Below are 15,774 nucleotides of genomic sequence, written 5' to 3' on the forward strand. Positions count from 1 at the left end.
ATAGCAGGACCAGCCTCCTCACTTGTCTTTGTGCATAAAGAAATTAAAGAGAGATGTATGGAGACATGCTTGGCGCAGCTTGGCACTAATGTTTAAACTTTTGCTTTGTCAGCAATGGCAACAGCAGTACTACTAGCAGTCTTGGCATTATGGACCTGGAAGTTTATCAGGAGAACGTGACATCTTCTCCTGTGATTAAGTAAGTAGTCACTGAAGTGAGACTTGATGTTTAATCTGATTTTAACTGCAAATCATTTACACCATCTAAAATGTGCCAAGCCCAGCTCTATGCCTGCTGCTGAGCCAGCCCTTAGATTCAGAAGAAAACACATGCAGGTGCCTATGCAGTGACAGCACCAGACAGTGAAAGATGACAGGAAAGCCCAGCCAGATGGATCTCAAGAGAACATGGATCCAGCAACCACTCTTCCTAAAAGAGTTTTCTGCACTATCATAGTGTGAACTTTCTTCTCTGAGTAACTTCAAATATTGCCAAAACTCTGCTGTAATAGCAAGTAAGGTCAAGCAAACAAGGATCCATTAAAGTCAAAGGAAAATATATGTCAATATTATTAATATCAATAAATAAATTATTATTAATAATAATGACAATAATTTGGCCCAATGTACATTTTCCTGTTGTTTCTGAGCATGTTTCTACTGAGCATGCAGATAAATTATCAAGAGATGTGCAAGTACCTGCCTAAAGATTATGGTACCTGGTGACACGTGCCAGCTGGTGATGCCATCAGGGCATGGGCCATGGCAGAAGCATAGAGACCACACATCATACATTGTACAGCTTTGTGAAGTTGGTGACATCAGGAAACCTCTACAGCTCATTACCAGACTATACCACAACTGTCCTTCTTTGAGAGGGGTTTTATTCTGTAAGAAACCTGGGTTGTTTGTGAGTTAGACACATTCCCTCTCAGCTGCTGATTCAGAGACTGACCTTGTGAAGCATTCCCATCCTCACAGCAGGCAGTGACCTCTCTCCCTTATATTTCAAAGACCAAAGGGATACATTTCTGACTCCCCATGTTAGCTTTCAGGGGCTGTTCTCAGATGCAGGCCTAATAGGTCGGAGGAGTTTTTACTTCCACAAATCAAAGTCAAAGTATAGAATACATCTGCTTTTCAAACAGAGGACTGGAAACAAATCTACTGGGAAGGAGGTTATTAAGCACCTGTGATTCCAAGTCATGACAAAGCATACATTGCATGCTGCCATTTGATCCTTGCCTCTCACCTTTTGCAGCACCTGCTGCACTAGTGTATCTAACCTGGACTCTTTGCAGCCTTGGGGAAGAATCTGAAGTCCTGTGAACGAAGGTGTTAAAGACTAGTGCCCTCCCAGGCTAGAAAAACCTGACACCTGCAGCGTCCTCTGGATTGAGGGCAGAATGGGACAGGCTTGGGATGTGCACTGTGAGTGATGTCCCTCCAGGAACATGGGAATGAGTGTGACAGCAGCAGTGATTCTGCAGTCTCCTGCCATGTGTACATTCAGAAAAGGAAGCTGAAGCAGTGACCACATGCCTGGAGTTTGTTTCCTGTAGTTTATGAGAGAGATGGAAATCCTTACAAGGTGTAAACAGAATTTGTTTATCCAAACAGTAATATATTTTAAAGCAGCAGTAACTGAAGTGACCAACAGTTACTACTATATTTAACTACAAAAGATAAAACCAGAAAGCCAGCCTGGGACATGTTCAGCCAGGGAGTGTAGCCCTGCAGAACACTGTAGGTTCAGTATTCCACCCAGGCTATGAGACTTGCTGTGCCATACCATAATGTCATTTGCTCGTCTAACTAAAGATACAGAGATCCTGGTGAAAGGCAATACACAGTGTAGCTAGTACAAGTACTTCATCCTCTTAGAGGAATAATGCTCCAATTCCCAAAGCTTTTCCTGATTCAAAGATTAAATCCATGAAATGTATTCAGCGTTGTATTATTTCATCCTGTGTAGCTTTTTTCTTGCAGTTTTCTAGGTCTTACATTGAGGGAAAAGTTTATCCATCGTGAAGCAATGTTGTAGACTGTTCCTAAATATCACTAATGAGCTCTGTTGTTGTTTGTTTCTAAGTGAATTAGTGGAAGAAAAAGTTTTCCTTACAGAACAGACAGAAAATACGGAGGGTAAGTTGAACTGTATTGATTAAAACAGACAATCTGAGGTTAACACAAGTCATGGCACACTAACTGTTGGGATTGTTTTTCCAGAAAGCACTTCTGAGCTTTCAGTGGGCACAGCTAACTGTCAGAAGGACCTGCTAGTGATAAACTTTGATATGGAACCAGACAGCCCTGACGCGGAGCTGCGAGCCACCCTGCAGTGGATAGCTGCTTCTGAACTTGGAATCCCAACCATCTATTTTAAGAAGTCTCAGGAAAACAGAATTGAAAAGGTACTGCTTATAGAGTGGAGAATAGCATCGATGCACTTGAACCACAGCAGCAGCTATGATTTATTGAAGTTACTGGGCTTAAGAGCATATGCAAAACCATCTGTGTTTGCAAGACAGCAATGCTGCTGTTTACTACCAAAAGTAAAAATGCCAACATTTAAGGTAAGCCTTACCTGGATAGCTTGGGCCAGTGGGCTAAGGTCAGTTGTATGAGGTTCAGCAAGGCCAAGTCCTGGGTCCTGCACTGGGGTCGGAACAACCTCATGCAGTGCCACAGGCTTGGGGCAGAGTGGCTGGAAAGCTGCCCAGCAGAAAAGGACCCGGGGGTGCTGGTTGACTGCTGTATGAACATGAACCAGCAGTGAGCTCAGGTAGCCAAGAAGGCCAACAGCATCATGACAGGAATAGTGTGGCCAGCAGGAGAGGGAAGTGATCATGCCCCTGTACTCAGCACTGGTGTGGCTGCACCTCAAATACTGTGTCCCAATTTTGGGCACCATGGTATAAGAAGGTGCTGGAGTGTGTCCAGAGAAGGGGAAAAAAGCTGGTGAGGAGTTTGGAGAGCATGTCTTATGAGGAGTGGCTGAGGGAACTGGGATTGTTTAGCCTAAAGAAGAGGAGACTGAGACAAGACCTCATTGCTCTCTACAGCCACCTGAAAGGAGGTTGTAGTGAGGCTGGTGTTGGCCTCTTCTTCCAGGTAACTAACAACAGGACAAGAGGAAATGACCTCAAGCTGCAGCAGGGGAAGTTTAGATAGGCTATTAGGAAGAATTTTACTGAAGGAGTGATGAGGCATTGGAACAAGCTGCCCAGGGAGGTGGAGTCACCATTCCTGGAGGTTCAAAAAACAAATAGATGGGGCACTTCAGGTCTAGTGGTCATGGAGGTGTTGGGTAGAAGGTTGGACTTGATTTTAGAGGTCTTCTCCAACCTTAATGATTCTAAGTATCAAAGTGTTCAACTTAATTAACAAAAGAAGTATTAGAAATCAGTATTTTGGTCTTTCATGAGAAGATCATTTTGAGTAACAGATATATTGTTTGATTTTCTTGAGTACATGCATTTGGGAATCATAAACATCATTTAAAATGCATTCAGCAGCAGCAGTGCAAATTGCAGCTAATGAAAGCAGCAGCTGTCAGCTTTACCCATGTGCTTTGGCAGACAGCTAATTCAATTGCAGAGATACACTGGAGAATAATGAGGCACATCCTGCCGACAACAGCACTCGTGGCAATCGTGTGCCTATTAAAGGGCATTAAAATACATATTAAAAGTTTAGGCTTCAGTATGTAAATAGCAAACAGCTACATCAGCTCGAGACTGTTTTCTTGGGTGGTGTAGAACCGGAAGCATCGAAGGGACAAACTGATTTGATACTGATTGTGGAATTCAAAGAACTGAAAAGCTTTGATTTTCCTTTATGTGCTTCAGGAAGAAACAGGGCTAGATGCAGGACATGGTGAAGCCCATTATTAAGTACAAAGTGGACAAAATTCAGGATTTTTCACAGCTGCTTAAGAATGTGTATTTAACCTCTGGTTTGTCTGAAAGCTGAGAAAAACGGTATGTAGATACTCTCTGTGGTTCAACCACTACTCTGTCAAACATCTTCATGTGACGGATGTTTGCCTAGATTCCCTCTCACCAGTGCTATGTGAACATTTAAAATAGCATAGGATGTGTGTGGAAATATAGAAAATTAAATATCAATTACAATGCAGCTAATGTGGATGAAGAGGTTTGGGTTTTCTTTCAAAGGGGTAATGACGTTTCCTGTGTGGAAGGAGCCTTTCTGTTGCCACATGGTGAATTGTGCCCATTCACAAAGGATGGTCTGGCAGCTCTGTGTGTGTATTTATCAAACATCAGCCAGATGCTAAGATTGGTTTGTTTTCTTGTTTAGTTTTTAGATGTTGTGCAGTTAGTTCAGCAGAAGTCCTGGAAGGTGGGGGATATCTTCCAAGCTGTGGTGCAGTACTGCAAGCTCAGCGAGGAAGGCAGACAAATGACACCCAGCCTGTTCGACTGGCTTCTTGAGCTGGGCTAAGGAAGTCCACCTCTTCAGTGTCTCCACTTGGTTCCAGTTTAACTAAGCAGTGGATTTCTGAACATCACTGAGTAAAATGGGCACAGATGGACAATCTCCACAGGAAGACCATGCATCCATTCCATGAGTGCACACAGAGCAGAGTGAGCCAAGGTGTATTGTGTCTGTCTGTACCGCAAGGGACTCACGACACATTGTGCTACAGGATGGACTGGACTAGAAGGGGCTGGGTTTTCACCTTTCTGAATTAATGGACTACACAATAAAGGCTTAATTAAGTATCTAATATGTACCTTTTTCATCAGTTTGGTTAAATCAATCAGCTAAATGGGATAGTACACTAATATTCAGGTTTAACACACCACTGTTTGTACAGTTTGACTATTAGAACCAGAGTTTTATCCATGCTGCCTGGAGACACCCATTACCCTACTGAAATAATTATTTTATTTTTAAATCCCCAGAGCCTGCTAAGAGGTGGAGACTTTTCAACCCTTAAGACCTTCACAGTCAGATGCCACAGTAAAAAGCTGCTGTAAACAGTTTCTTTCAGGGCGATTATTTCTCTTCCATAGCTGTTCCCAACTCCCATCTCAGTGAAGTGAAATCAAGCCTCTGGGTCACTGCCCTCAGAACTCACTTCTCTTCACATGGAGGCAACACAGTGCAGCATGGTGCAGCCACACCCAGGACACCCTTGAGCACAGCTGTCCAGGGAGGCAGTAGGGCTCTACACCTGGTCCCACCACAGACCTGCTATGAGTCACTTCACCTCTGTGCCTCAGTATCCCTACCCAATAAGGAGGAGTAATGACAGTACCATCCTTATGCAAAGTGCTTCAAGCACTCTGTTACCTGCCACAGATCAGTGAAAAGAAGTGGAAAAAAAATACTATTTTAGTTTAATCCAATAAATTGTTATTAAAGTGAAGAAATGTGTATCTGAAAAGTTTCATCTCATAAAACTCTTAGTTTTTGTAACTTAGAAGAAAGCAAAGCAATGGTTAACATTTCAGCAGATACCTGTTCATTTTTTAGGTGTCAGCGTCTGGATGATGTGATAGTTCACATCACTAATGTTTCTCTAGCTGTTTGCCAAGATGTGCGGTGGTATCACCTGGTTGAGATGATCAGTTAGTACCACACACTTAAAAATGCAGGCTCTTGACTCTTCCAAAGAGCTCGGGTTGGAATTTAAAGGTCAATTACAACTGTTCACATCACAGCTCTTCTGCCAGTTATTCCTTTGAAAGTATTTCTTTCATCTCTCCCACCCAAAGAGTGAAATAGAAACCCTGCCTGCTTGCCCCAATAAAGTACTTAAGAGATGTTTTATTTTCCATACAACGGTATATGCCTCTGTAATATTTCTTGGGAAAGAAAAAAACAGCTATCCTTTTGCACTAAATATTTTTGAAAAATTTGAAGTAGTTTTAAATAATTTATTAAAAGAGCCATATTGTCAATTTTATCTTTCAAACCATTCCTCAACTTGCATGGTTGCATCACTCATGTGTTACAAAACACAGATTGTTAGTGGGTCAAAGCTACCGTGGAACATAGTATGCCACAACTGCTCTACAGGGTGCACAGAATAGCAAGGGTAGCTTTACTGTAACAACAAAGGTCAGTTTATTGCCTACATTGAGCAGAACCACGCAGTCCTGGGCCTGCCCCAAGAGCTGCTGAGCATCCAGAACTCCCACCACATAAGCAGCTCTTCTGGAAGCTCAGCAGTTCCAAGGCTGGAAGTCAATAAAGCATCAGGTGTTACAGATGGAGTGCTTTGAGTTCATCGTGGAAAGGTGTATTTATTTCTAAGCCAAATACAGGTAGTTGTCAGTTTTTGGTGTGATAGAATAAATGTTTACTTATCCTACAAAGCACAAATAACATGACAGAGTTGTAACAGTGTGATGCAGTTTCTCTGTACTTTTGAATGTTGCCATTTATTCAGAAATAAATTTATGTCCTAACATGTGTCTGCTTTGCCTTCCTAAAATGTTCATGACTGCGATAGAGGTGTCAGACCTATTACAGAATCACAGAATTGTTTCAGTTGGAAAAGACCTCTAAGAAGTCGAGCTGTCAACTTAAGACTGCCATGGCCATTAAACAATGTCCCTAAGTGCCACGTTCTTGAACACCTCCAGGCATGGTGACTCCACCACCTCCCTGGGCAGCCTGTTCCAATGCCTGACCACTCTTGCAGAAGAGGAATTTTTCCTCTCCTGTTACAATTTCAGGCCATTTCTTATTGTTCTATCACCTGATACTGGGGAGAAGAGACCAACCCCCACCTCACTCCAATCTCCTTTCAAGGGGTTGAAGAGAGCAATGAAGTTTCCCCTCAGCCCCTTCTCATCCAGAATAAACAACCCCAGTCCCCTCAGCTGCTCTTCATAAAACTTGTTCTCCAGACCCTTTACCACCTTTGCTGGCCTTCTGTGGACATGCTCCAGCCCCTCGATGTCCTTCTTGTAGTGAGGGTTCCAAAACTGAACCCAGTACTCAAGGTGTGGCCTCACCAGTGCTGAGTACAGGGGCACAATCACTTCCCTGGTCCTGCTCACCACATATTCCTGATCCAGGCCAGGATCCTGGTGGCCTTCTTGGCCATCTGTGCACATACTGGCTCATGTTAGGCTGGCTGTTAACCAGAGCCCCCAGGTCCTTTTCTGCTGGGCAGCTTTCCAGCCATTCTGCCCCCAAAATTATCTTTTCCAGCCAGCCCTGTAAAAGCTCTGCTGAGTGAGCCATGGCCCTGCCCAAACCAAGGCAGAGGAAGCTCTAGGTCTTACCTCCACACCAAAGCTACAGCTTCACTCAGGTTCCACAGCTCCATCAAGGTCGATCCTAACATTCCTAGCACCACAGAACAGTGAGTTACATGCTCCCTGCCAGGCAGTAACCCCAGGATAACTCCTGACATAGTGAATCCTGCTAGTGCTTACTCTGGCTGCAGAAGTGGGCAGGAGGTGGGGAGGCAGAATTTTAAAGAGTTTCTGCTGCTTATTTGCACGGGTATTTACTGCCCTGCTGCATAGGTGTGAAGGTATTTCTACTGCTAAACAGAAAAAGAACCCAGCACTTAGTTGGGTGAATCTGAACAGGACTTGTCCACCATTAAAAAAGGCTGAGAAAAGTCAATGCTAAATACACAGGAGAACTTCATACCAGATACAATTGTAGGTAAAAATCTCAAGAGTCAGTTAGTTGCAGTTCAGCATCCCTAACTACACAAGGTTGTTGGTACCATAAGGGCATAGAGAGGTGGCTGTTCAGTTTGTTCCCAATACAGACTAGGAGCCCAGAGATGAAACCCCTACAAGCCAGGTTCACAGCAATCAAGAGATGACACATGATCACATTCGAGGATGCAAAGCTTGTCAACAGGTACAAGTGGGAGCTGGGCAAGTGCTTGAAGAGATGCACCACAGTTTACTGAACCAGATGAGCCTCATGAGCTGCAGGAGATGCCCTGGCAGTTGGAGGTCATCCATGAGAACAGCAGACACATTCCTCAGTACCAGTCCCAGCCAGGACTGCCTGCTGACCACCATCTCACCCTCCAAGGTCTCCAGATAAAATCACGGAATTATTTCAGTTGGAAAAGACCTCTAAGATCATCAAGTCCAACCATCAACCTAAGACCACCTAGGTCATAGATGACAGAATTTGGCCTGTAGATATATTAATGCTATTGAGCTATCTACTGAAAGAGAAGTATTTAGAAACTTCATGTTTAGTTTGGTCTTGGTTAGTCTGATTTTGATGCTGGGTTTATTAGAAGCTGAAAAACTACAGCCAACCTCAATTTTGTCATAATGCCAAAGATTTTCATAGCACCTTAAAGTAAATTAACCATTTTATTGTAGTCTGTGATAAAAATTGTTACCTCTTTACAGCTATCTGTTAATTCAGCAGGTAACCTTTCTGAAGAGACTGATTTTAGTGTTTCTCTTATCCAGTTTCACATGGAGCTGCACAACTGGAATGGGACCATAAATCCTGACATTCAAAATGCCATGGGAAAAACCCTGCACCCCACTCAAAGAGCCCACATGAGCTACCAATTGGCCCAAATGGCAGGCAAGGAAGAAGCACATCCATACCAGCCAGTGGTTTGGGTTGGAAGGGACCTTAAAGATCATTTAGTTCCAACCACCCTGCCATAGGCAGAGACCTTCCACTAGACCAGGTTGCTCAAGGCCCTGTCCAACCTGGCCCTGAACACCTCCAGCGTGGGGGCATCCATGATCTACTTGGGAAACCTCTTCCAGTGTCTCACCACCCTGACCGTAAAGAATTTCTTTCTTCAGCTACTGGAAGGCTGCTGTAAGGTCTCCCAGAGCCTTCTCCAGGCTGAACAGCCCTGGCTCAGCCTGTCCCCATAGGGGAGGTGCTCCAGCCATCTTTGCAGCCTCCTCTGGACCTACTCCAACATTTTTATGTCCTTGTGCTGGGGGCACCAGCCATTCCCATGCATTTGCTACACAAGATCAAATTCATAGTGCCACTACTTTAAACCCCTCCGAAGGCACGGCCCTCAGAAAGCACCTTGCAGCTGCACAGCATTTAGCAGGACAGAGTTGAATTAGGCAGCTGGGCTATCACACTCATTAGAACAATTTGCAGTGAAGACAGGTCTGGCTGATGGATACTGTGCCTTCCTCCCAGCCTTTGCTGAAAATCAGTGAAGTGCAGCAAAGCAGAGTGCAGCCAAGGAGGATATTATGCCACCACAGGGAAAGTCCCAAATGCATTTACATCAAAGACTCATATAGCTTTATTACCATAAAGGTCTTTCTTTCTGAAATATGTTAATTGCCAACACAGTATCACCTAGGAAGAAAAATATTACATAAATTGAATCTTACCCACTACTTTTTTACAACTCACATTGGTTCTCCCACAGAGCACTGAAAACTACCCCTCAATCATGTCTGAAGTTGCTTATGAGCAGCAGGGCTGAATTATTTTTTGCACCAAGAGTACTGGAATTCCCTCACAATTTATTTACAAACACAAAACTTCAGCTAATGGCTGTGTATTTTGACTTTGAAAAGAACTTGCTGGGAATCAGCTTTGTTGAATGCTACACTAGTCAGTGGCAATAGGTGTACTTTGAGCACCTGAAATAGAAAAGGAGAGGAAAGAAGGGAGGAAGGGAGAAGAAAACAACATTTGAGGTAATGAAAATAAAAATTGCTAAAAATATTCATTAAGTCAGTATTGTCTCCTTCTCCTGTCAGAACAGCAGTTCCAGTTGTAACATTTTGAACCCTAACTAAAAAATTCCCAGTGCCTCAGCAGGTATTGCAGTTATTGCATAGTGTTGATTTCACATGTATGTTTCACTTGAATGAACTGTATTCTCCTCAATGTTTGTTTTTTTCTCCATGTTCTCTGAAACCAGCAGTAACCTTAGACCAGACCTAAAAGGGCAAAACCAAATGAGGATACTGTGCCTGGTCTGAAAGAAAGCCCAACTATAATCGAGTCTTATACAGTGAATCAAGAGATCCAGCTGAATTGAGTATTTTGAGTCTTTTCAGTTCTAGGATGCTTTCAGCTATATACTTTTTGTTTTCAAACCTAGGAAGAAACAAAACAAGCAACGTCTACATCCTGCAAGTTCATGACAAAAAAAAAAAAAAAACAAAACATGTAGAACCATAACAAAGAGAGTTATCGGGAAAAGAATCTGAAAGATGGAATTTCAAATATGATGTCTGCCTGTATTGTGCTGGTTCTGGAGGTCATTGCTTTTCTAACATCACTTCTAAGGTCCTTTAATCAGACAGTACATTTTTTGCATGTAAATTACCTCATAGTCACAATGATACATACTAGGATTTATTATAGGTGAAAATGCTTCCAGATACTGTCAGCCGGCCTTGATACCTTGTAAGTGACCAAAAATACTATAATATGGTTTGTGTTTGAAGACACGGATCAAAACGGAAATAAAATGGTCCACTGAAAGACTGAGAAACAGAAAAGTGGGGTTTTGTTAGAGAAATAACAATTTCTGCTCCCTCAAGGAAGTTGTACTTTCAGCCACAACAGTGGAGATGGGCAATCAAGATGTGGAAATGACAAAAATATTTTGTGTTTTTTAAAACAGCCACAGTATACAGATATCTGCATATGAGAATGGATAATTATGGAAATTCAGGGACATTTGATCCATGACATTTTTAGGGCACCACGCGGGCAGCTTTGAACAACAAAATACTTAACAATTATGAAAAAAGGGAATGTAATGAGACTGGTTTATGTTCAATTTCATATCACAGGACTAATTCTGCTCTTCCAACACCCAGTGCTGCAGTTGCTTCATCCACAGGACTCCAAGCCAGCAAAGAACAGCTTGTGCAGATGATGCAATAATCAAACTCTAAAGCAGCATTTAAAAAAAAAAAATGTACTTCAGTCCATCAAAATCTGCTCCAGCACTAACTGAGATAAAAATCTGCAAATGACTACAGCATGCTGCAGCACTATGAAAGCTTAAAACCTGATAAACTGTTATGAAAGTGTTCCTCTGTGGGGTGTCTAACAAAACACCCTCACCACAGTCACTGGGAATAACAAAAAGATGGGTTTATGCACTCATTTGAGATTATGCTCCAGTGCAACAGAAAAAAATACCCATTTGCAAACAATGCAGACACATGGAACATTCTCTGGAAACACAAGAACTCTCACTCCCACTTGTATTAGTATCTGAGAAGCAACTGACACTCGTGTTTCATTTACATGCCTTAAATGGAACTAAAACATAAAACAAGACCTTTTCACACACCTCTGTCTGCTCTTGAGTGAAGGAAATAATCCAGCTCTGATTGGATTTGCTTGTCTCTGGTATTTCCAACAACACAATCTCAAACGTGGCACAACACAGAACCAATACACAATTTACACTGAAATTTGAACAAGGATTCAATCATTCATGTCTATGATGAACAAGTAAATTTAAATGGGATTTTATTAGCTGAGAGCAGGTCTTAAACACAACAGCAAACTTTAAAATGTAAGATGACTTATTAAGCAGCTGTTTTCAAATGTAAATATCTTTGCAGAATTCACCCAGATGAGTACCATTGCTCAAAAGCACTGACTTCAGCAGATCAACTTCCAGCTCTGGGAAGTAGGAGGAGATTGGCTGTTCTTGATGAGAGTTAGTAAGGTAATGAACAACTCTGATATGCTTATACAACAAAAGATACTAACCATTATTATGTACAAGCCATTTTTAATTCTGCAAATGAAAAAGCTCTTTACCCAAACGACATTTTGCATCATTTCATCAGCTCTGCTTTCAAACTTGCTGTCCTGAAGACTGTAAATTGGTGTTTCAAGAAATCTGGAAAAGCCGTTTTACAAAACCTATTGTCACAGAATCACAGAACTGTCACAGTTGGAAGGGACCTCAAGGATCATCCAGTTCCAACCCTCCTGCCATGGGCAGGGACACTTCATACTAGATTAGGCTGCCCAGAGCTCCATCCAGCCTGGCCTTAAAAAATTCCAGGGATGGGGCTTCCACCACCACCCCGGGCAACCTGTTCCAGTGTTTCACCACCCTCACAGTGAAGTTCTTCCTAAGATGCAATCTGAATCTCCTCACTTCCAGTTTTGTTCCATTTCCCCTAGTCCTGTCACTAGCTGAAATCCTAAAAAGTCCCTCACCAGTTTTCTTGTAGGCCCTCTTCAGATACTGGAAGGCCACAATAAGGTCTCCTCAGAGCCTTCTAATCTCCAGACTGAGAAACCCCAGCTCTTTCAGTCTGTCTCCATAGGAGAGGTTATATTTATTTCAGGGTTCACAAAGGCCTCTATGCAGTAATATATAGGAAATCATAACACACTTCTCATTTCCAGGTATGCTCTGGCCCCCCACACTTTCTACTGAGCTTCCTGTTTTGAAAGAGTTGTTAAAACAGTTCCGCTGTTCCTTGGCGTTCTGTGGTAAAGGATCGTTTAGATTAATTTTTAATGTTATTCCACATTTTACTGAGTTGGTAAGAAAAGTATTTAAGTTGAAAGATCTGATGCAGCGAAATCTATTAACTCACTCGCTCAGGTAGCTATTAAGCCAGGTATCACTTTATTACACAACCATGGGCACAGCGCCAAAAAGAGCTGGTTACACACCTTATATCCAGGGTTAGTACCACATGTGAGTAACAATTCCTGGGCAGTGGTTATCATATTCAGTAGTTTGCTGAGAAATCTGGAGCACAACAACGCCTAGCCGCAGATCCTTCACCTCTCGGTCTTTGCTGCCCCCTACTGTCACTTTATAAAATCACAGTCATCCGGCGGTCTTCTGAGACCCCTTACTTTCTCATCTTCCTCTTCATCACAGTGTCCTCTTGTTGGACTCGGGTCATTCAGCTCTTGTTTTTCTTTTGCCAAAACCACAAGACTGGGTTCATCTTGCTTTTGTTCCTCTTTATCTCTATGACGTGTGAACCACCTGCAGCTGCACTCCTGTTTTTCACCTCTCTACCAAGCTCAATGGCAGCCTTATTTATGTCTATGAAGCTAATCCCTTAACCATTGATAATACTTACATAAGGCGAATTCTAAAAGTTCGTGAACCTCCATCCATGGACTCGACGATCTCTGGAGGTCCCTTCCAAACCCCACCATTCTGTGATTCTGTGATTCCAACATTCTTTATTGATAGAGAGAGAGCAGACAAACATCAAGCAAAGCTGTTCACTTTTAGGTGATGAAGAAAAATGCTTTCCAGCTGCCAGCCTCTAATGAGCACTCTTTAGCTTCAGAAATCAGAGACTACAAAGGAATTGCATGACATCTCTGTTCTTGAGTGGGCACTGTCACCCTTCTGATCACATTCCTCCACAGCTCTGCTGCAGGGGCCATAGGCTGCCAGTAAGCCAGAGAAAAGCAACACCTGGAGATTTCCCACCCTGCTCCTCTGCCTCTATGGATTCTTCCGCATGATGAAACCATCAGAACCTTTCCTGACTCCCTATCTAACAGGACCTGATAAAAACCTGAGTGTAGAGGACGTATGTATTTTCTACCTTTTCTTTTAGATGGAGCAGCAAACATTGAAAAAGTAAAACATTGCTTAAAGCTTTTAAACGAAGGTAAAACTCAAACAAAGCACAACAATAACCAGCTCTGGAAGGTTACAGTTTGCAGCATAAATAAAATAACCATTTAATGGGTTTAAGATTCATTTGCCTGCTGAACAGTCACAGGCCACAAACTGAAGGAATGCAAGAAAAGATTTGGTATAGCGTGTTCCCCAGCAGATAATCCTTAACGATATTGTGGCGTAAAGAAGGAATAAAAGAGAATCTTGGACACAAACTCAGCCAAGATCTCTCAGGAGACCAAGCTACTCAGTTGTCAGAAGTAGAATAACAAAGAGGAAGCAAACAAATGAAGCATTGTTTACTCTGTCCTTGATATATCACCTGCACAACTTGTTTCTTTTCATCAACCAAACATCATCAATCAAAGCAACAGTTTTGCACCCAGTGTGACCTAACTGATCTGCCGGCCTCCCCTCAGGTTCCAGACTGCTGTCACCTGATGTTTGGCTTCAACAACTTCATTGCCCTGGCCATTCAGACCATTCTAGCTGTGGTTGTGATAGATTTAAAGAGAGCTTGGAGTGGACATAGTGACTCAGGTAAGTGCTGTTAACTTACTATTTACTGCCTAGCCAAATCTTCTTCAGAAGTTTGCCAAGAAAGAAACTGCTGTGCCTAAGGACAGTTTAATTCCCTCTTTCTCTAAAATTCCAGACACCTTGCTCTTTTATGTCAGCCATCATTCCTCCCTTTTAGCACAGCAGTTAGGATTACAGGTACTGTGCTTTCACAGAAACATTCAGGTTGGAAAAGACACTCAGGATGACCAAGTCCAACCAATAACCCTACTCTACAAAGTTCACCCCTAAACCATATCCCCAAGCACCGCATCAAAACCACCTTTAAACACATCCAGAGTTGGTGGCTCAACCTAGGCAGCACATTCCAATGCCTTTGACTTTTTAAAGGCAGATGCACCATGATGTAAATAATCAGGCCAGCTTTAGCCAATGAACCAAACCAAAGAACAGCCTCTCTGCCCAAAGATTCAGGCTGGTTTTCTCAGGTACAGAATCAACATGACTCTATGTTAGGCTGGAGGCCTCACTGCTAACATGAAGAGATGTTCTCATCTCACTGGAGGAAGAAGATTCTTCCTCTGTAGGGAGCCAGGCAGGCAGAATGCACCATCCTTGTGCTGGTTGTCATAGACACTTTTGGCCTTTTCTCTGTAACCCTTCTGAGTTCAATCAAGGTCCCCAGAACAGGAAAACCTTTCAGAGATACTATCCCGGGGACTTACCCAGGGAAGGCTTACAGACCTCTTCTCCCTTTCACATTAGAGTTGTTGGATCCTGCTATCAAACTGGGTTTTCTGCACATGAGGTTTTCTGTATGTGAGGGCATCATTCTCATCCTCATCCATTTCCCAGAGACACGCTTCCTCCCTCCTGGCAGCTTCTTCCCACTCCTATCCTTCAGCACAGACCAGAGGAGAAACCATCAGCAGAGTTTTCCATGCTGGGTGAGCTGTGAGGATCCACAGCTCTGTCCCAACCCAGCCTATCATCCTGTCAGGAGACACCAAGGAGCTTACATCCCTGCTCCAAAATTCAGACAACCCCCTCAAAATGTCACCAGTCAGCGAGCAACAGTGAGCAACACCAAGGCAGAAGGTGGAAGCATTCCTAAAAACACCTCTCACAAGCTCTGCTGGTGTCTCAGGTACACATGGATGAGATTGAGGCCTGGAGAGAGAAGATTTGAGAGGCAGGGAGAGGAGGAATCTCACCTTTCCGCTCTTTTGGCTTTCCAAGAGGCATCATCCTGGAGCAGGTTCACAAAAGAGATGTAAGGGTGATTTTTCACAGCTTTGAGCAGGTAGAGGAGAGCAGATTGTCATGAAGGCACCCACAAAACAGGCAGCAGTAGCCACTCAAAAACTGTGGATTTATTACAATTAATCTGCTCTCCTTATAACTAATTAAACTATTTGGAGTTATGAACCAAAATGTGCATAGACTCACTCAGAAAAGGAAAATCTCCCCATGGGTATACTCACCAAGGAGGGTGAGGACTCATTAGGTTCCATTCTAAGGGGAGAAGACCTGACTGCCAGGCTGCTTCTGTGAGGTGAACTCAACTCTCTCCATAGCAGGACTCTGTTTATATCCTTGAGAGTTGTTGTGCTGTGATCAGTTTAATAATTAGTTGGAGTTCTGAC

General features: G+C 43.0%; 1 protein-coding gene across 1 annotated transcript in view; it reads left to right on the top strand.

Annotated features, from left to right (window-relative positions):
• Positions 1–4,467, top strand: part of SPHKAP (SPHK1 interactor, AKAP domain containing) — a 52,251-nt gene extending 47,784 nt beyond the window's left edge. The window contains exons 8-10 of the mRNA XM_054386214.1: positions 2,093–2,145; positions 2,230–2,414; positions 4,324–4,467. Coding sequence (XP_054242189.1) covers positions 2,093–2,145; positions 2,230–2,414; positions 4,324–4,467 — 382 coding nt within the window. The remainder of the gene's footprint in view (positions 1–2,092; positions 2,146–2,229; positions 2,415–4,323) is intronic.
• The last annotated feature ends 11,307 nt before the right edge of the window (positions 4,468–15,774 follow it).

This window comes from Indicator indicator, chromosome 13 (assembly GCF_027791375.1).
Source record: "Indicator indicator isolate 239-I01 chromosome 13, UM_Iind_1.1, whole genome shotgun sequence".
NCBI lineage: Eukaryota > Metazoa > Chordata > Aves > Piciformes > Indicatoridae > Indicator > Indicator indicator.